General features: G+C 40.0%; 1 protein-coding gene and 1 long non-coding RNA gene across 9 annotated transcripts in view; one reads left to right on the forward strand and one right to left on the reverse strand.

Annotated features, from left to right (window-relative positions):
- Positions 1 to 84: 84 nt before the first annotated feature.
- LOC307213843 (cilia- and flagella-associated protein 298) lies at positions 85 to 20,433 on the reverse strand. Of its 7 annotated transcripts, none has more exons than XR_013837701.1 (10): positions 20,285 to 20,430; positions 18,063 to 18,203; positions 16,993 to 17,160; positions 15,952 to 16,019; positions 8,093 to 8,251; positions 6,877 to 7,008; positions 5,830 to 5,925; positions 5,616 to 5,732; positions 4,179 to 4,226; positions 85 to 198 (listed from the first exon to the last, which is right to left on the reverse strand). XR_013837701.1 is itself a non-coding variant. In XM_079972090.1 (9 exons), exons 3-9 carry the CDS (start codon positions 18,199 to 18,201, stop codon positions 5,622 to 5,624), a joined length of 873 nt encoding a protein of 290 aa, XP_079828216.1. In that variant the 5' UTR covers positions 18,202 to 18,203; positions 19,454 to 19,518; positions 20,285 to 20,427; the 3' UTR covers positions 5,313 to 5,621. The 7 variants fall into 7 exon arrangements, 5 of the variants coding, with proteins under 5 accessions (XP_079828216.1, XP_079828215.1, XP_079828218.1 ...); XR_013837702.1 differs by lacking the exon at positions 85 to 198 and adding an exon at positions 3,626 to 3,800; XM_079972090.1 differs by lacking the exons at positions 85 to 198; positions 4,179 to 4,226 and adding an exon at positions 19,454 to 19,518 and having other exon boundaries at positions 5,313 to 5,732; positions 20,285 to 20,427.
- Positions 20,434 to 20,515: 82 nt separating this feature from the next.
- The window catches only part of LOC307213861, a 35,405-nt gene continuing 34,511 nt past the window's right edge, over positions 20,516 to 21,409 (forward strand). For both annotated transcript variants that reach the window (XR_013837750.1, XR_013837751.1), the window contains exons 1-2: positions 20,516 to 20,642; positions 20,915 to 20,944. This is a non-coding gene — a long non-coding RNA (uncharacterized lncRNA). The remainder of the gene's footprint in view (positions 20,643 to 20,914; positions 20,945 to 21,409) is intronic.

Below are 21,409 nucleotides of genomic sequence, written 5' to 3' on the forward strand. Positions count from 1 at the left end.
CAGTAAATAAAAGGTAGAGGAGCTGGGGCAGAGTGGGAAAGAGGAATAGCTTTTATGAAATGTCCTGAAAAATTGTCAACTTGCAGAAAATGAGAAGCCTGTTTGGAAAGTCCTGCTTTGGATTTTTGTTTTGTTTTGTTACTGTTTTACCTTTGAGGAAGAAATCTGTGGTAGTTGGATATCAGCAGGATGCAAATACTGAAACAACAAGAATGATAAAGTTGCCAGTATCTTAAAAATAAAAAATAAATCTAAAGTCAAAGGATACAGTTGCACAAGGGGGCACACAGTGTCACTCTAAAGGTAAGGACTTCCAAAGATAACAAGAAAGAAGAGGCTTAGCAGTGCGTTTTGTATGCTCAAATACAGTGGCATTGCTTAAGAAACAAATACTATAAACAGGGTTTGCAAGTTACATGTGTGTGTCCTAAAAGCATCTACCGGTACCTATTAGGGTCACCTTACCTTCTTACTTTATGTTTAATGACACTACATTCTGTTACAACAAATAACTTTTAGTATTTGTGGTTCAATGTAAACCTTTAATGGAGATCAGTTCTTTTAAAAATTATATCATTTGCCCCTTTGAATAGCTAGGCCACCTAGGAATCAAATGTTTACTATTGCGACTGCCCATTCTAAGCATGAAAAAGAAGTTGAAAATTAATCCTTTTTGAAACCCAAGCCTTTTATCCAAACTCATTCAGCTGTTGCATGTACAAAATTTCTCTGAGGCCCAAAGCATGCAGCTGCACCTCGGAGGTTTGTCAGGACGCTATTGTGATCAGCCAGCCAAGACACTGCTGTTTGAAAGGTGTGGTAAAGATGACAATGGAATAGGTGTGGCATCACATTAAAGCAACCTTGAGGTTTCCTTTCACTCAAGCGAGGACCTGAAACAGTTGGAAAAATATAAAACGGGGGTGTCAAGGAGGGAGGTGGATTGGAAACGGAAATGCCTTCAAAGCCAGTCAACTGGCTTGACTCAAGCACTGTGAAGTGCCTAGATCTGCCTTGTAACACAATCTATTCTACTGTAACATAGCTGAGCACCATAGACAAACTTGGATGCTTTCCTTCCAAGTAAGACAATGAAAGTCATTTGGTAACTGAAAGGACTTGCTCCAAAGCACCATTGACATTGAAAGGATGGAATGACTTTGATGGTGGTGTTTGTTTTGTTTTTAAGATTATTAGATTCCTTCTATGACTCAGAGTTGTTTTTAATGTGTGGTTATTTAAAAAAAAGTTCACTGAAAGTTTTTACTGGTTCTGCTCCACAGAGAATCCTCTCTCAAACTGAAAGAATGTACAGCTCTTAAAGGAACACTGAATTAAGCTGCATAATGGAATCAATTAGAAATGGTGGATAGGAATGGAGGAGAAATTTAATTCAGTTGGTATTTAAAGCTGAATCTATTAAATTCACACTTTCTAGAACAACATGCAAATCAAAATACAGCTATTCTTTGTCCAATCCTTCGCTCATTTTTGTCTTCCAATGCAAGGACCTTGGCCAACAACAATAAGTTAGCTAACAAGTGGAGGACTCAGCCCAGCTCCCGCATATGCTGCAAGCACAATGAAAGCTTACTAGCATGGCGGGTCTGTTGAGTTTGTACAGAACAAACAAACATTTCTGTGGAACAAATATCTTCACTCTTACCCAAATTTTGTAATGCAGTTCTTCAAACAAGCAATGTTTACAAAAATGAATATATTAGGGGAAAGTGTGCATACAAATGAAGGTATCGGTGAAAGTAGCATACAAAAGTGCCTTATATTTGAAAAATTTGCTTGCAAAAATGTGTTCATTAGTCAAAACTGCATATGAAATGTGTCTGAAGAAATTTGCACAAAATGCTGATGAATCCTCAAAAGCTTTTTCTTTAAATGCAAATTGCTGCAAAATGTGGAGAACTGAAATTAGGATTGGAAAACTAAGAAACTGATATCTTTCCATCCCTTATGATGGATATGTTGATTGCCCACACAGTAGCTTAGTTCTATAGCAGATGGTAGTGGTGATGAAGCAGGACTGCGGATTAGCTCTTTGAAGGAGTCATGTGGTACTGTACATCCACTGAAATTAATGGCACTAATTTAATTTCAGTGGGTCTACCCAGAGTAAAACTTAGTTGAATGCCATCTATTGCTCCTATCTGCAGATGGATGATATCCCACTTTCCTGGCCCCACAAGAACCTCAATTTTCTTCTCATATAGGGTACACTGTATTAGTATCAGCATAGTTGATTCATAGAATAATTCATCCAAATTCCAATCTCACAAAATATCCTATGTACCTATAGCATTGAAGGGAGAGTGGAATGCATTACTAATACCCAAAGTCCCCTCCTCCCTAACATTCAGATGACCACAGGCAAGTAGTTAAAATCAGTAAATGCCCACATGGATTTCTCAGTAAAATACTACTGTACTGAAAAGTTATAAACGGGAACTTTTTTAAGGAGTTAATTAAACTTCAATTTATTATCTATGTTTCCTTGTAAGTCCTCTGCCCCCCACATTATAATCTTGGGATAAGAAATTAAAAGTGTGGTTTTTTTCCTTGTGAGGGAAGTGCCAAGTTTCCTCATTTCTTTGTAAACTTCCTCATTCCAAGTGCCCAAAATTTATTGCAGTACAGCATGTACTTGTTGGTGTACAATGAAAGGCAAGTCATGTCCTTGAAGCTGACAAGCAGCATTTGTATTGTAAAGTATGTACTAATTCTGTCATGCATGTTTGTTTTTGCTTCATCTCAGCTATGCTTTCTAATAGTATGCTTTTGTCCATGGTATTGTATGGCAGAGAGAGACAGAAAGTACATCAAGAATTAATCTCTAGGTCACTTTGCATTTGATCTTCAAGGGTTTCCAATTCCCTTCTAAATTAGGCTACTTAAATGAAGAACGTAGGGTGTATGCACAGACGAGGAATGACTTTTTGAGTGACAGAATTGGGAGCTGTGCTCAGACACTGTAAACAAAGTTAGAATCCCTGCTCTATAATAACATCAGCTGGCTGAAACTGATGGGAGTTGTAGTCCAAAACGTCTGGAAGGCACCAGGTTGGAAAAGGCTGTTCTAGACCTTCCATCTAGTAACAGCAACTTCCTGTAGCCATCTTACCTCTTGAACACCCTCCCTGGCAATCTGATCTCCTCCTCAGTCAACCTCCATCCTCTCCTTATGTGTTGTGCCATTTCTTCAGTCTTCTTTCATCCCGGTTCCCTAATTCAAGTTGCCTGCTACTCCTCCAGGTTTTATTTTCTTAGCCCAATCCTTCCTCTAGCTTCCTTGCCTCCACCTGTTTGTCCCTTAAATTCCCTACATACCTGGACTTCTTTTCACTCCTCAACCTGCCTGTGTGAGGTTTAATCCTAGCCAACCTGACTTTCCCCTGCTTTCCAGAGAGCACTGTAAACTGCTTAATTCCCTCAGCGACTGAACATTCTTTATCACTAGGTGACCCATGCCAGGATCTGGAGGTTTCACCAACACAAGAATAAATGCAATACAGATGGAGCAGAGGACAGAAATTCATGGACACAGACATTGCTTCATGGCACTTTTCCTGCTTCTAAAAGTGATTGATAAGCGCTATTTCAAAAACACAGTTACTAGTTTTGCCTTTGGGTCTTTATTAAACAAATCACACACATCTGTTATGGTTGTGCACCAGCCTGGACATGGATGTCTTGTTACCTACAGTGATGTAAACTCCTAAGTAGTATTGCTCAAGCTCAGCAGTTAGATTCTGTATATGCTATTTTAGAGTATCAGATCTTCCACCCCTCTGCAGTGTGGACACAAAAAACATTCAGACTGAACATAGGCAGTGTGCAGGCAATGTTGTTAGCACTATTAAACTGAAAACTGATCCTTTTAAATTGAGTTCAGTTTGCTAGTATAATCATTTGAGCTTCTGCCCAGCAAAACGTAAAACCAAAGCTGAGAAGAGTAATGCTGCTGTGAAGCCTGATAATTGTTCTGTGCAACTGCTGTAATTTTAAAGTGTCTCTACAGCACAATGTAGCAAGGGTGGCTATAAAAGTATGCATCTCTCTCTCTCCCTGTGTGTGTACCACAAGCTCATTGCTTTTGCTCACCGCCAATCCCAAAATAATAGAGTTAAGGACATGCTCCCTATGTCCCTAGGAGTAATGAGCCTTACCTTGGGCAGCAGTTCTGGCTCAGACTTAGATGTATGTGGCGGGTCCAGCTAGATTAGAAAGACCAACAGGAAAAATCACAGAATAGCATTCTTACCAAAGATACCAATCTTCACACCCCACTTTCCATTTATTTTTTTTAAAAAGGAAATAAATTCATTTGTTACTCTGATACCAAATCCCGTTGAGAAATTTTATTCAGATTACAGAGAGACTTCCTGGTGTTGCCTTTAAGATACGATGTTATTTAAAAAGAACAAATTATCTTTGAGTTCATGGAACTCATCGTTCTTTTAAAAATATCAGTTGACTTTCTATTTCAGCTCAAGTCTACAGTATTGTTGACTGCAAGGTTTTCTGGCAAGATAGCTATTTACATCCTAGCAATTATTTATTATGCAATATCTATTTCCTGCCTTTCCTGCAAGGAGCTCAAGGAGGCATATAGAGTATCCTTCCCATTTTATCTTCACAACAATCCTGCAAAGCAATTAACCCGAGATATTAAAAAAGCACTGATCAAATTGTCCTTACTGTGGCTGCTCAGATGACCAGGTTCCATGAGCTGATACGTATTTTTAAAAATATTTTACACCGCCCTTCAAGGCAACAGGGCTAGATCATGTCTGATAAATCCACACTTCTTTCAACCATAATTTAAATAATGCCTAATGATTATGTATGGCAGGAGTGTAAAAATGACCTAATTCTCCACATGGTTGTAGCTATAATGGGGAAATAGTTGTTTATCCATTTATCTCTAAAATGTGTAAAGCAGGAATAAACAGTGGATACCCCAGATTGTGATGAGTTCTCCATTAATGTTTGAATCACACAGTTGCAAACATGGGTCCGGAACCAGAATTCAACTTCTGCAGATGAAAAGGCTCCTTCTGTCCATTGAATGCAACAGAGGGATCCCATTGGTAGGGAGGAGGAAAGGACTTTTGGCCATTCCTCTCTGGAACAGTGTGGTAATGCTGGAGGCTGCATAGGGAGGGAGAAATTGGCACTGGCAGGAGTGAAGTCTGGATCCAACAAATGGTCTACACATTAAAAAAAGTGTTGCCTTCTAAAGTAGCTTACATCATTTTGAACACCTTAATTACAATGGACAAACAGAAACAAGACAGCTGTAGAATGACGACAACCAGTTTAATAATATGACAGCCATGCCGGTGAACTAGTTAAAAATATAAACATCCAATTTGTAAGTCTATTGTAGTGGATTCACAAAATAAGCTTTAGTTTTTTATTTATAAAAGGCAAGTGTGTCAAAGAGGCTGAATATATTTTGCAATCAATCATAACAATAGATCACTTCTACGAAACAAGAAGCTAATATTTCACAATAATTATAATGCACATTTTATCATCCATGTTATTTGTAAACCTCAGTGGATTAATTTATCTTGTAAAAAGGAAAAAAAACTGCATACATAGCTTCATTTGGGTCTCCACTTAATGTCCTTTACACCATGAAAATGTCTTTTCAAGGCATGACTGTCAGCCCATTCAGAATCTAAAAATGAATCATCATCATTTTCTTCCAATTTCTGTTGGGGAAATAGCAAAGAAAATGTGTTTAAAACTGCAAAAATGTTTACCTGCATTGTTTTCAACAGCATAAATACCACAATAAACCCTAGATACCTTGAGTTCCTCTTGCCTTCTGTGATAAAAAAGGATCATCTGTTTGTGTTCTTCACCACTTATGACAGGCTCACGGGCTGGAGCTCCTTGTCCTTTCTGGAAAAATAAAGCAAGTTTGTACTCACTGGCACTTTTAACTATTCTGTGACATAATAAACCAAGGTTTAAGTCACTGCCTGCCAATTACCTGTGAACCTGTTGTGAAAAGATCCCTGTCCCCCATGACAGCTAGGGCCTAAATGACATTTCACAGGAGGGCACAACTATGTTTGCAGAGGAACTTATGGTCCTTGCCTTCATACATACATCATCTATTATAATGATAAGGATTTTGCCATTATGAAATATAGAATTGAAGAAGCACAAGCAGCAGGAGAAAAAAGAATTTGAATTGCGTTTTAAGGGTGGGTGTACAAGCAACAAGCACAGCAGTATAGGAGAACTGCTGCACAAAATAAGTTATTAGGTGCTTATTGATAAACAAAAGCCTATACGTTTATTCCAGGTCTTTCCTTACAGCAGAGACTGGGAACTGTGACCCTCTAAATCAGCAGTTCTCAACCTGTGGGTCCACAGATGTTGTTGGACTACAACTCCCATCATCCCTGAACTCTGGCCTTGCTAGCTAGGGGTGATGGGAGTTGTAGTTCAACAACATCTGGAGACCCAAGGTTGAGAAAGGCTGCTCTAAATATTTGTTAGACACCAGCTCCCATCATCAATACTGGCTTGGGCTGATGGGAGCTGAAGTCCAACAACATCTGGAAGGCCACAAATGCCATATATGTTTCTTATAGTCATCCTTGGATTCACTCAAAAAGGCTTCCTATACTTCAAAAACAACTTGAGATCAAGTAGCACATCTCTAATACCCCCTGTCATGTGTGCCTCAAGGGGTGCTGTATAATATAATAAAAATTAATTCTTACACTGCACCCAGGTTAGAAAAATAGCTATTCTTGGCCCAATGAGTATGGTGTCATGGTTTGTTCCAAGACACCAAAAGAGAAATGAAATGCACTGAAATGTATCAAGAGTTTCACTTACTTTCTGTATCTTCACAATAATTTTGGTTTTCTCATTTTTGCCCACATAGTCAGAAAGCTGCTTTGTTCTCTTCAGTTCTTTTGCTGCCCACCACAGTTGTGCCTCTGGTTCCTCAATAACCTCAAGTGCAGCCTATGACAAATTAAGTCATGAAATGCTTAGCAGTTTCAACAAATATACCAGCCTCCAGATGTTTTGGACTACAACTTCCATCAGCCCCAGTCGGCACAGAATTACAGTCCAAAACATCTGGAGGATACCAGGAAGGTTGAAATACACAGATTGCAGAATAAACTTTTTCAGAGCAGTGGGAACAACTTGTCTAACAGACAGATGCCCATTTCATCACTAAAAACTAAACAAATATAATGACTAAGACAAACTTTGCAGTGTAGGAAAATGTCCCTCCACCCTTTAAAAACAATCAATAGGTACAAAATCCATTGCTGGTGATGGAAAGTAAACACTTTCAAAGAGTGCACATATTCAATTATTGGTGAAGTACTACTATGCAGAGGGTATAGCCTCACTTACTATTTTTTAAGTGAATAATGAACTAAAACAGGCAGCCTTAAGTACAACATCTTCACTGATTCTGTGAAATGACAAGTACTGGGATCGAAGGGTACACAGATTTCATCAGTTCTAATAAATTCATTGTATTCTTGCTAAATTTTTATTTATGTGTGATGTGGTATCAGTTTCATCAATACAGACTTCAGCATTTATGTTCCAATTTCAAATCCATTTTTAAGATGGATCTTAAATAAACAAATAAACTGTGTTATCCTAGAAAAAAAGCTAAATGGTAATTAAAGGGAATTTCATGATTTCTAACAAATGTTTATTAACTCACCGAATTTTCACAAACCTGAAATCATTATAATATAATACTACCTCTCCCTGCTGCCTTTCAAAAAATAAGTCTGCAGAAATGGTTACTTGCCCTGCAGTATACAGGGAAGGGAAAGGACACTTTGGTCCCAGTCTCTAACCAGAAAAACAACTGCAGCAAGAGGAAAAGCCATTTTTAATTCAAAACATATTCAGTTGTAAAAGTCACTTAGTTACCTTTGGGATGGAGCAGGATATAAATCAAATAATTATACGAATAACACACAAATGACTACATGTTCTGCAAAAGCCCCAACTTTTTAATTCCAGGAAGGGCAACATTTTTAAAACTAGAAACCATGTAATCCAAGTAAATCATTACATGAGTTCCTGACAGATCTTCTTTATCTTCAAACTCCATTCTAATTGGGTCATATGGAGGGAGTCCCATTGGGTAAACAATCATTACAGCTCCTCGGAGCTGGTCCAGTGCATCTTTCACCATATCCTTATTAACACACACATTGGCTTGCACTTGTTTCTGAAATACAGACAGAAGACATTTAATTTAACAAACCAACAAAGCACAGAGGAAAGAATGTTTTCCTTGCAGTTCACAATGTGACTCAGCATGACATTTGAGGAAAGCCAAGTAACAAAGAACGCCACACTTAGCTTTTCTGCCTGATGCATAAAGGATCAAATGTTTGTTTTACTGTACGCAATATTGGGTAAGATAAAAATGAAATCTCTTGTCAAAGATTCTATTTAAAAGATCTGTGGCAAATATGTATAAGACCCAAACTTGCAGTCAATGCAAAATTGGATGCAGAATCACCTCTTTTATGCAGTATTTACCATTTTTTCCAAAGTGATAAAAGTTTCTGGACAAAGCCAGAAAAGAAACAGTGGGGTCACTCAGAGGAGAAGATGGTGAAATGCAAACAGGGGACACAGGGCTGAATTCCTCAATGCCTTCTTTGCCTCAGTCTTCTCCAATAAAGAAAATAATGCCTGACCTGAAGAATTTGGAGCAAATGATTCAGCAGAGGAAACACAGCCCAGAATAACTAAGGAGATAGTACAAGAATACTTGGCTAGTCTAGATGTATCCAAGTCTCCAGGGCCAGATGAACTGCATCCAAGAGTATTAAAAGAACTGGCAGATGTGATCTCAGAACCACTGGCAGTCATCTTTGAGAATTCCTGGAGAACAGGCGAAGTCCCGGCAGACTGGAGGAGGGCAAATGTTGTCCCTATTTTCAAAAAGGGGGAAAGAGAGGACCCAAATAATTACTGCCCAGTCAGTCTTACATCAATACCAGGGAAGATTCTGGAGCAGATCATTAAGCAAACAGTCTGCGAGCACCTAGAAAGGAATGCTGTGATCACCAATAGTCAGCATGGATTTCTGAAAAATAAGTCATGTCAGACTAACCTGATCTCGTTTTTTGACAGAATTACAAGCCTGGTAGATGAAGGGAACGCAGTGGATGTAGCCTACCTTGATTTCAGCAAGGCATTTGACAAGGTGCCCCATGATATTCTTGTAAAGAAGCTGGTAAAATGCGGTCTTGACTATGCTACCACTCAGTGGATTTGTAACTGGCTGACTGACCGAACCCAAAGGGTGCTCATCAATGGTTCCTCTTCATCCTGGAGAAGAGTGACTAGTGGGGTGCCACAGGGTTCTGTCTTGGGCCCGGTCTTATTCAACATCTTTATCAACGACTTGGATGATGGACTAAAGGGCATCCTGATCAAATTTGCAGATGACTCCAAACTGGGAGGGGTGGCTAACACCCCAGAGGACAGGTTCACACTTCAAAACAACCTTGACAGATTAGAGAACTGGGCCAAAACAAACAAGATGAATTTTAACAGGGAGAAATGTAAAGTATTGCACTTGGGCAAAAAAAATGAGAGGCACAAATACAAGATAGGTGACACCTGGCTTGAGAGCAGTACATGTGAAAAGGATCTAGGAGTCTTGGTTGACCACAAACTTGACATGAGCCAACAGTGTGACGCGGCAGCTAAAAAAGCCAATGCAATTCTGGGCTGCATCAATAGGAGTATAGCATCTAGATCAAGGGAAGTAATAGTGCCACTGTATTCTGCTCTGGTCAGACCTCACCTGGAGTACTGTGTCCAGTTCTGGGCACCACAGTTCAAGGAGGACACTGACAAACTGGAACGTGTCCAGAGGAGGGCAACCAAAATGGTCAAAGGCCTGGAAACAATGCCTTATGAGGAACGGCTAAGGGAGCTGGGCATGTTTAGCCTGGAGAAGAGGAGGTTAAGGGGTGATATGATAGCCATGTTCAAATATATAAAAGGATGTCACATAGAGGAGGGAGAAAGGTTGTTTTCTGCTGCTCCAGAGAAGCGGACACGGAGCAATGGATCCAAACTACAAGAAAGAAGATTCCACTGTTCGACAGTGGAATTTGCTGCCAAGGAGTGTGGTGGAGTCTCCTTCTTTGGAGGTCTTTAAGCAGAGGCTTGACAACCATATGTCAGGAGTGCTCTGATGGTGTTTCCTGCTTGGCAGGGGGTTGGACTCGATCACCCTTGTGGTCTCTTCCAACTCTATGATTCTATTCTATTCTATTCTATTCTATTCTATTCTATTCTATTCTATAAGCCAGCAGCATGGTTTACTCAGAGGACAATAAAAGGCTCACCGACCACTCAGGGGGGAAATTGAGCATTTGCTCCGCTTTCCCACTAAAATCAATAGAATGTATAGATTTAGTTTTGAAAATGGTGTAGGTGCAATATATTCTGAACAGAAAGCTAAATTAATTGTAAATAATGTGGTTACGGAAGAATTTAAGATAGAAAAAGGGACACGCCAGGGGTGCCCAATTTCACCGTTGCTTTTTATATCGGTTCTGGAGGTCCTGCTGAATATGATTAGAAGTGACCAGTTGGTTAAAGGTATACAGGTCGGAGCTAAACAGTACAAATTGAGAGCATTTGCAGATGACTTAATTTTGACGTTACAGGAGCCAGAATCTAGTACTAAAAGGGTTTTAGACTTAATTCAAGAATTTGGTCAAGTGGCAGGATTTAAATTGAACAAGTCAAAAACTAAGGTTTTAGAGAAAAACTTAACATCAATTGAAAAAGAAAGGTTTCAGAATGAGACTGGTTTGACCGTGGTTAAGAAAGTGAAATATCTGGGGATTAATCTGACAGCAAAAAATGTGAATTTATTTAAAGATAACTATGAAAAATGTTTGTTGTCTTTGTCCATGGAGTTTTCTTGGCAGGGATACTGGAGTGGCTTGCCGGTTCCTCCTCCAGGTGGATCACGTTTGGTCAAAACTCTCCACTATGACCTGTTCATCTTGGGTGCCCTGCTCGGCATAGTTCATAGCTTCTCTGAGTTCTTCAAGCCCCTTCGCCACGGCAAGGCAGTGATCCATGAAGGGGAATGATAGAATGATCTCGATACGAATCCAAGGCAGACCTTTTAACATCACAGTAATCCAAGTTTATGCACCAACTACTGGTGCTGAAGAAACTGAAATTGACCAATTCTATGAAGACTTACAACACCTTATAGAAGTGACACCAAAGAAGGATGTTCTTCTCATTATAGGGGATTGGAATGCTAAAGTAGGGAGTCAAGAGATAAAAGGAACAACTGGCAAGTTTGGCCTTGGAGATCAAAACGAAGCAGGGCAAAGGCTAATAGAGTTCTGTCAAGAGAACAAGCTGGTCATCACAAACACGCTTTTCCAACAACACAAGAGACGACTCTACACATGGACATCACCAGATGGGCAGCATCGAAATCAGATTGATTATATTCTCTGCAGCCAAAGATGGAGAAGCTCTATACAGTCAGCAAAAACAAGACCTGGAGCTGACTGTGGCTCAGATCATCAGCTTCTTATAGCAAAATTCAAGCTTAAACTGAAGAAAGTAGGAAAAACCACTGGGCCGGTAAGATACAATCTAAGTCAAATCCCTTATGAATACACAGTGGAAGTGAGGAACAGGTTTAAGGATTTAGATTTGGTGGACAGAGTGCCTGAAGAACTATGGATGGAGGCTCGTAACATTATACAGGAGGCAGCAACGAAAACCATCCCAATGAAAAGGAAATGCAAGAAAGCAAAGTGGCTGTCCAATGAGGCCTTACAAATAGCGGGGGAGAGAAGGCAAGCAAAATGCAAGGGAGATCGTGAAACATACAGGAAATTGAATGCAGATTTCCAAAGAATAGCAAGGAGAGACAAGAAGACCTTCTTAAACAAGCAATGCAAAGAAATAGAGGAAAGCAATAGAATGGGAAGAACCAGAGATCTGTTCAAGAAAATTGGAGATATGAAAGGAACATTTCGTACAAAGATTTACATGATAAAGGACAAAAGTGGAAAGGACCTAACAGAAGCAGAAGACATCAAGAAGAGGTGGCAAGAATACACAGAGGAATTATACCAGAAAGAAACGGATGTCTCATATACCCCAGGTAGTGTGGTTGCTGACCTTGAGCCAGACATCCTGGAGAGTGAAGTCAAATGGGCCTTAGAAAGCACTGCAAATAACAAGGCCAGTGGAAGTGATGGTATTCCAGCTGAACTATTTAAAATTTTAAAAGATGATGCTGTCAAGGTGCTACACTCAATATGCCAGCAAGTTTGGAAAACTCAGCAGTGGCCAGAAGATTGGAGAAGATCAGTCTACATCCCAATCCCAAAGAAGGGCAGTGCCAAAGAATGCTCCAACTATCGCACAATTGCACTAATTTCTCACGCTAGCAAGGTTATGCTTAAAATTCTACAAGGAAGGCTCAAGCAGTATGTGGACCGAGAACTCCCAGAAGTGCAAGCTGGATTTAGAAGAGGCAGAGGAACCAGAGACCAAATTGCAAACATGCGCTGGATTATGGAGAAAGCTAGAGAGTTCCAGAAAGACATTTACTTCTGCTTCATTGACTATGCAAAAGCCTTTGACTGTGTCGACCATGGCAAACTATGGCAAGTTCTTAAAGAAATGGGAGTGCCTGATCACCTCATCTGTCTCCTGAGAAATCTCTATGTGGGACAAGAAGCTACAGTTAGAACTGGATATGGAACAACTGACTGGTTCAAAATTGGGAAAGGAGTACGACAAGGCTGCATTTTGTCTCCCTGCTTATTTAACTTATATGCAGAATTCATCATGCGAAAGGCTGGGCTGGATGAATCCCTAGCCGGAATTAAGATTGCCGGAAGAAATATCAACAACCTTAGATATGCAGATGACACAACCTTGATGGCAGAAAGTGAGGAGGAATTAAAGAACCTTTTATTGAGGGTGAAAGAGGAGAGTGCAAAATATGGTCTGAAGCTCAACATCAAAAAAACGAAGATCATGGCTACTGGTCCCATCACCTCCTGGCAAATAGAAGGGGAAGAAATGGAGGCAGTGAGAGATTTTACTTTCTTGGGCTCCATGATCACTGCAGATGGTGACAGCAGCCATGAAATTAAAAGACGCCTGCTTCTTGGGAGAAGGGCAATGACAGGCCTAGACAGCATCTTGAGAAGTAGAGACATCACCTTGCCAACAAAGGTCCGTATAGTTAAAGCTATGGTTTTCCCAGTAGTGATGTATGGAAGTGAGAGCTGGACCATAAAGAAGGCTGATCGCCGAAGAATTGATGCTTTTGAATTATGGTGCTGGAGGAGACTCTTGAGAGTCCCATGGACTGCAAGAAGATCAAACCTATCCATTCTTAAGGAAATCAGCCCTGAGTGCTCACTGGAAGGACAGATTGTGAAGCTGAGGCTCCAGTACTTTGGCCACCTCATGAGAAGAGAAGACTCCCTGGAGAAGACCCTGATGTTGGGAAAGATGGAGGGCACAAGGAGAAGGGGGCGACAGAGGACGAGATGGTTGGATAGTGTTTTCGAGGTTACCAGCATGAGTCTGACCAAGCTGCGGGGGGCAGTGGAGGACAGGAGTGCCTGGCGTTCTCTGGTCCATGGGGTCACGAAGAGTCGGACACGACTAAACGACTAAACAACAACAACAACATGAAAAATGTTGGACAGAAGTGAAAAGAGATTTAGAAATATGGTCAAATTTGAAGCTTTCCTTGTTGGGCCGAATTGCAGTCATAAAGATGAATGTATTGCCTAGAATGCTGTTTTTGTTTCAAACATTGCAGATTGTGGACAAGATGGACTGTTTCAAGAAGTGGCAGAAAGATATCTCTAGATTTGTCTGGCAGGGCAAGAAGCCCAGAATAAAATTTAAGATATTAACTGATGTAAAGGAAAGGGGTGGATTTGCCCTGCCAGACCTTAAACTCTACTATGAATCAGCAGCATTTTGCTGGTTGAAAGACTGGCTACTTCTTGAGAACACAGACATTTTGGACTTAGAGGGATTCAATAATGCTTTTGGGTGGCATATATATTTATGGTACGACAAGGTTAAAGTACATAAAGCATTTAAAAACCATATTGTCAGGAAAGCATTGTTTAACGTCTGGATAAGATACAAAGACTTATTGGAAAATAAAACCCCAAGGTGGTTGTCACCAATGAAAGCAAAAGCTTTCAAAAGACTTAATATGGAGTCCAAATGGCCTAAATACTGGGAAATTTTGGAACAAGATGGAGACAAATTGAAATTGCAGAGTTTTGAGAAATTAAAAAACAAGGTGAGAGATTGGCTTCATTACTATCAGATAATGGAGGCTTACAAATTGGACAGGAAAATTGGATTCCAGGTGGAAAAATCGAAATTAGAAACAGAATAGTTAGAACCTAAAACTAAGATTTTGTCAAAGATGTATAACTTGCTGCTGAAATGGAATACTCAGGATGAAACAGTGAAGTCTGTTATGGTTAAATGGGCACAGGATGTTGGACATAATATTATGTTTGCTGGCTGGGAACAGTTATGGACCACCGGTTTGAAATTTACGGCATGTAATGCCTTAAGAGAGAATATTATGAAAATGATTTACAGGTGGTACATGAACCCAGTCAAGCTTGCAAAAATTTATCATTTGCCCGATAACAAATGTTGGAAATGTAAAGAGACTGAAGGTACATTCTTTCACCTTTGGTGGACGTGCCCAAGGATTAAGGCTTTCTGGGAAATGATCTATAATGAAATGAAAAAGGTATTCAAATATACCTTTCTGAAGAAACCAGAGGCCTTTCTCCTGGGCAGGGTTGGCCAATTGGTGTTAAAGAAGGACAGAACGTTTTTTATGTATGCGACAACAGCAGCAAGGATACTTATTGCAAAATATTGGAAGACACAAGATTTACCCACTCTGGAAGAATGGCAGATGAAGATGATCGACTATATGGGATTGGCAGAAATGACTGGCAGAATCCGTGACCAGGGAAAAGAGTCGGCGGAAGAAGATTGGAAGAAGTTTAAAGACTATTTGCAGAAATATTGTAAAATTAATGAATGTTAGAATGATGTTGGAAAGAAATTAAATGGTTTCCAGCTGTAATGCAAAGAGATATGGAAAATAAGGATTTGAAATAAGTAAAAGAACTAATGGTGAGGATTTGCTGAAAAAATAATCTGAATTGGAATAGAAGAAAGGGAGGTGTGAGGAGGTCGGGAAAATAAGTTAAAAGAAAATAAGTGAATGGAAACTGTACGTGTTTTTAAATTGTTTTTATTTCTGTATTTTTATATTTTTGTATCTTTGCATTTTTGTTGTTTTTTTTCTTTTTGTATCATTTTTGAAAATCTTAATAAATATCTTATAAAAAAATAAATAGAATGTATAGATTTACGTTATATATTTTAATGGACTTTTAATTTACAACTCCACCCTCAAAATGAAATGTGAAGCTAGGAGAAGAGAGACTCCTTGTGGACAATACCTTTATTTCTACTCCATGAGATATTTTTGATTGGGAAGAAGGGGGCGGGGATTAAACATCTACAAACTGTTTTTTTCTATACAACTATTCAAAAGAAACTTAAAATATACAACAGTAAATAAGGTCAAATATTCTACAAAGCTACTGATATTTCTAATCCACACTGCCAAGCCATGGGGTGATATTGTTGATTGGCTTGCAATGTGACACTGCCACAGCTACACTGGAGTGGCAAAATGCTGCTGATTTTGTTCACACAGAGATCTTTGTAACCTTTGAATAGGTACATTAACATGACCTGTTTGATAAAATTAAGTCCAAATTTTAAAATGTTAATTAATAGCCTCAAATGCCATACAAAAAATTAGAAGTATCTTACCTTAGATATTAGTGCCTTGGCTTCTTCTACTGTTGCTTTTAAAACCTGTTTCATTTTTTCATTTGGAGCTTAAAATAAGAAATCTGCATTTAATATGATATGGTATTATATGCAGGCTGACTATATAAAAAGCAATATTTTTACATAAAATGTTGCCACTGTAAATGTCTCTCTTAAGCCAGGCATCATTAAACCTCATATTCTTATTCATTCTGAGCAGACCCATTGATATGAATGACTGGCATTTTTTAATTTAAAAAAATATAATATAAACATTTAGTAACTGTACAGACTGCCTTGTATGTTAAATTTTGCACCTATTTCTTGGCACAAAATAATCTGAATGATGTCATTTCTGAATGGTGCAGACAGAGAATTGGTTCTAAAGAAGTGCAAATTATATTTCACTCATACAGCAGTGCTTTCCTGATTTCAGCCACTCTGCAGCCTCTGGAAGACCCTTTGAAATGGGGTGATATGGTGGAAAAGGGATGTGAACAAATGGAAGTGACTTTTAGCTGCAAAGAGAACTTCTGAATCCAAATAATGAAATGTGCAGCTTTTGTTAGAGGAATTCAGGATGATCTGATGCTAAAAGATTGAAGAGCTCCTTCCCTTTACTAGCAGTACTGCTTCATTTTAGGCAGCCAGTTTAAGTTTTCTTGCTGGCTGCATGTACTTGCACTTTATAACAGCTCACTTATCCAGAACATAATAGCTACATTGTCCCACTGTCCATTATAGCATGTATCTTGCTACTGATGTTGAACTGGGGCTTGCCAGAATATAGCGCTAAGCATAAAAAACAGGCACACTTTTTGGATTCAATAGAAAGGTCTTGAATATGGTTTTTATATACCCTTGCAAATATGTAAGTTTGATAATGAAAATAACATAACTAGCATTATTTACATAACCTACAGTCATTTTTCAACATGAAAAAGTATGCAGGATCAAAATACCAAACACATTTCTTATAGAATCCTCTCTTGGCTAATTATATACAACAAAGTCATGTATGCTTAAGGTACATTTATTTACCATGACCATTTCTTCGTCCAATTTCATCTCTTTTAAAGACACTTCCACCACTTGGAATACATTTTTCTGCCCATTCATCCTTCAGCTTCAGCTCTTCTATTTGCTCATCTGTCAGACCTTGCATATTAGGAGGTAAGAAAATACCATGTTCTGCCAGTGCTTCTATTTCTATAAAAAAAACCCAGAGAATAAGATAAGATGATAAAATTATGTCAATTACCCTTTATTTATTTAAATTATTTAAGAAAAAGCATATACCTCTTGGTTTTAATAAAAACTTCAAAGCAGTTTACAAAAACCCAACATTACAATTATCAATAAAATCAATTAAAAACAGGTACAGTCATACCTTGGAAGTCAAACAGCTTAGTTCCCGAACATTTTGGCTCCTGAACGTCGCAAACACAGAAGTGACTGTTCCGGTTTGCAAACTATTTTTGGAAGCTGAACGTCCGATGTGGCTTCCAATTGGCTGCAGGAACTTCCTGCAGCCAATCGGAACCCGCACTTTGGTTTTTGAATGTTTTGGAAGTCGAACGGACTTCCGGAACGGATTCCGTTCGACTTCTAAGGTAAAATGTATTTTAAAAACATTCAAAACTAAAACCAACAATAAACTAAAAAGAGATAAAAGCACACATAATTTCTTCATGTCTGGCTAGGCGTGCTTAAACAGAAATGTTTTAAGCAGGCACCTTTGGCTCTCTTATTTGGCAGAGATTGCTAAATAAATGAAAAACAAAAATTGGGCTGTTGTAGAATTAGAATATTAGCTTAAATTATATCCTACAGACACGATTTAAGAAGTTTATTGTTCCTTCATCTATGTGGGCAATTCAAAGAACTATTAAAAGGCTTTTATTTTATTTTCTTAAAGATAGCAATTCCTAACAGAAAGAAACACCACACTGTCAGCAAATTTATGCAGCTCGTCAGTGCCATCAAAAACACTAACCCTTGCATGGCATAAGTAACCCATAGGGACTAGGAAGGAAGTATTGCCATAGAAAATGCTCATTTTCCACAAGGAAGTTGGGGTGGGTGGGAAGGCAAATGGATACATTTCACACCTGCACAAACACGATGAACTTTGAGCCTTCCATTGTAAATCTTGGTCACTTCCTGTGTTAAATCTTCAATGGAAATGCTGCCTGTTGTCTCCAGCAGAAATTGGCTCTCATCACCATTCTTCACATGGAGCAAAACCATTTCTGCAAAAGCAGAGAAACACAGACAAATACTAAAGAAAATGTGTCACCATTTATCAGACAAGAACAGGAAAAAGGTGTCAAGAACCTTGCAAATAAACATTTTGGGAAACTGACTATGAGAGCCAAACACTATAGACAGGAAATTTGTCCGATACCAAGTTTACAGTTGCACAGTTTCAAAGTAATATAAAAGGAAATAAAGTCTCCTAGCCTCCAAAACAGGACCAGAATGTCAAAGGTTCATTGCGAGGCTTGAGAATAAAAAAGAGTAAGCAAGCATAGCAGAAATTAATAGGTAAGAACTTCAGAGTTTGTGGAAAATAATTTCATTTTTCCTTTCTTTCCTTCCTAAGAATGTGCCCAAGCATAAGGTTTCAGATCTGTTTCAAAAATAAACAGAACCTCTACTATGGGGCACATAGATCATTGAAGTCTTGGTTGCAGGGATGGTCAGAATCTTATCCCTCCCTGGAATTCCACACTAAAAGTCCTAAAATGCCAAACCCTACCCATGTTACTTAGGAGGATGAGGATGTGGAAACTGTTGTATAATTATTTATTGTATTTAAAAATCCTTAAGCTAAGTGTGGTATAGAGACCATTCCATAAAACGGCACAGACTCCACCCTATTTTGTAGGTTAAGGGTTGTTATTGTTTTTAAATCAAAGTTATTGTTACATTGCATGAAGCTGTGATATTCTGAGATCACTTTTAATACAAGATTCCTTTTATAATAAGGGTATATGTAGCTCTTACTTTAAGCCAAGACTCATTCTTCAAAGCTATGAACTGTGCCTTAGTGCCTAGTTTCACTAGAAGTTCCATACCATGAAACATGGAAAGTAAACAGTGCCTCTGAGCATATACAGTTTCCTTGTTTCACTTCTTAATTTGCACCTACTAAACCTTGACATCCATTCTACATTTATGCCAACCCAGGTGGTAAAGCTTCTTTCCCAATGGTGCATATTGTTTTTGTCAAAAAAAAGTTCAACAACTTTGGGGCTTGTCAAAAAAAGTTTTGAGGTCTTCCTAAAAAAACCTTAGCAACTTTTGGGGTGTCCTGGTTTTTACTTTTTGGCAACCCTATTTTAAGGAACTATAATTTCTCTAGACTCAGCAGCCAAACATTACTTTCCCCAATTTTCCTTCTAGAATCTGTAAACCTTACCCATCTTCCCTAACTTCCAAAAAACTGCTTGCAAAAAAAAAAAAAAAAATCTTTTAAAAGTGTAAATTGGGCTCTTACTTGAAAGTGACTCATTTGCTCATTCCAGTTTACAAAATGTAACCTTCGCTGGCTTTTCTCAGATGCTGCAAAGGATGTAAAATGGCATGTGAGGTTGCTACAGAAAAGTTCTAGCCTTTGATCTTTTACAACCAAGGTCTAGCCTTGTGCTTTTTATGCAGCGTGTACCTGTGAGTTGGAGGAACACAACTGGTGACAAATGACGTGCATTAATATATATGGGGAAAGCAGAAGAGTGGGTCTTCCAGTATATTCTGTGGCCACATTGGTGCGAGTCTGTGTTAAGGGATTGCAACGGAGCTGCTGTGAGGTCGCCACCTTTCCTTTCCTGACAAGATGTAGCTTCTTCCTTCCTTTTCCTTTTTGGAAATCAGCCCACAAGTCAGCAGCTGTCCCTTCCCCATCCTGGAGGAGGCAAAGCTTCCTGATCTAGAAGCCCTTTATAAAAGGCCCAATAACTCTCCAGGTCTTACAGGGCTCTTGAGCCTTTTTAACAGTTTCTTAAGAAAAGAGAAGCAGGAAAACCGCGAGTGCACAAGGGAAGTGGGAAACCGGGAAATCTAGGAACCGGGAACCAACTTCAAGCTTTGGAAATAAGCGGCCGGGTTGAAGGAAGCTCTTCCTGAAGCAACTGCCGGTAGAAAAATGAAGAAGAAAGATGAAAAGGGGGTGGGGGGGGGAGGCAGCTCGTCCACTCAGCGGCTCCGCCCCTTCAACGGTTCCATTCGTTTCTATGGAAACCAACCGACGCACGCAAAGCAGCGCTCGCGACCGGCTCCTTCGGCTTTCCGTCTTCCGCAGCGGCCCCCCAAGCTCCCAAACCCCGCTCACCTGAGTCACCGAGTAGGAAAAGCCCCTCAAGCCGACTTCCCGCTCTTCGTTCGCCGCCGCCGCCGCCGCCGCCAGGGCTCAACTCGGTGCTCTATACTAGCACCTTCGGCGACCCAGGAAGTGTTCCTCACTCGACCAATCGCGCAATGCGAAGGCTCGCGGCTTCGCTGTCACTCAGCGCTAGCCCCGCCCGCCCCCAGGGAGGGAGCGTCGAGAACGGGGCCGTTTTTAAAGGGCCCGCGTCCTCCTTAAGGCGCGCTTTGCTAGCGGGAGGAGGACGTCGAGGTTTGGCTGGAGCGCTGAGCAGCACTTGGCTCGGGGGAAGCGTGGCCGCGGAGCGAGGACGATGAGCGCACCTGTGCGGGGGGTCCTTTTCTAGAAAAATATATATAGAGAGAGTAGCAGCTTGGAGACCAACTAATGGTCAGCTTGGAGACCAACTAAGTTTGTTCTTGGTATAAGCTTTCGTGTGCATGCACACTTCTTCAGATCTGAAGAAGATCTCTTCTACAAAGAGCAAGCTTAGTTGGTCTCTAAGGTCCTACTGGACAATTTCTTTATATATTTCGACTGCATTAGACCAACATGGCTACCTACCTGAATCTTTTCTAGAAAGGCAAAGATATTCAGATGCTCATTTGCCAAAATGGGGAGAAGCAGGTAGGTGTGTGAAAATGAACGACAGCACGGCTGGATGGGGGGTGGGGGGCGGAGAGAAAAGGATCCATGGGCATTTCATGTGCGCAGGGTGGTGGTGATCAACACCAACAACTGGGTCACACTGGCCTGCGAGTGCTCCAATTGGAGAACAGCCTTTACCAAAGGTGTCATGGGCTTTGGAAACACTCAAACTCGGGACACAAGGGAGAAACGTGCCAAGAGGAAGGCACGCTTGGCAAACCCTCACCGTGATCAACTCCCGCCCGGAAACCAATGTCCCCACTGTGTTAGGATATGTGGATCCAGAATTGGCCTCCACATAAACACTGTTAAAACTGTGTTTATGAAGACAATCTTACTCGGCTACGAGTGATCGCCCAGGAAGAAAAAGAAGATAGATGATCAACCAACTCTGGAAAGGGTTGTGCGTTCCGGCTTAAGGTGCGCTGCCTGGGAGAGCTATTC

Source organism: Podarcis cretensis (assembly GCF_951804945.1).
Source record: "Podarcis cretensis genome assembly, chromosome: 4".
Classification (NCBI taxonomy): Eukaryota; Metazoa; Chordata; class Lepidosauria; order Squamata; family Lacertidae; genus Podarcis; species Podarcis cretensis.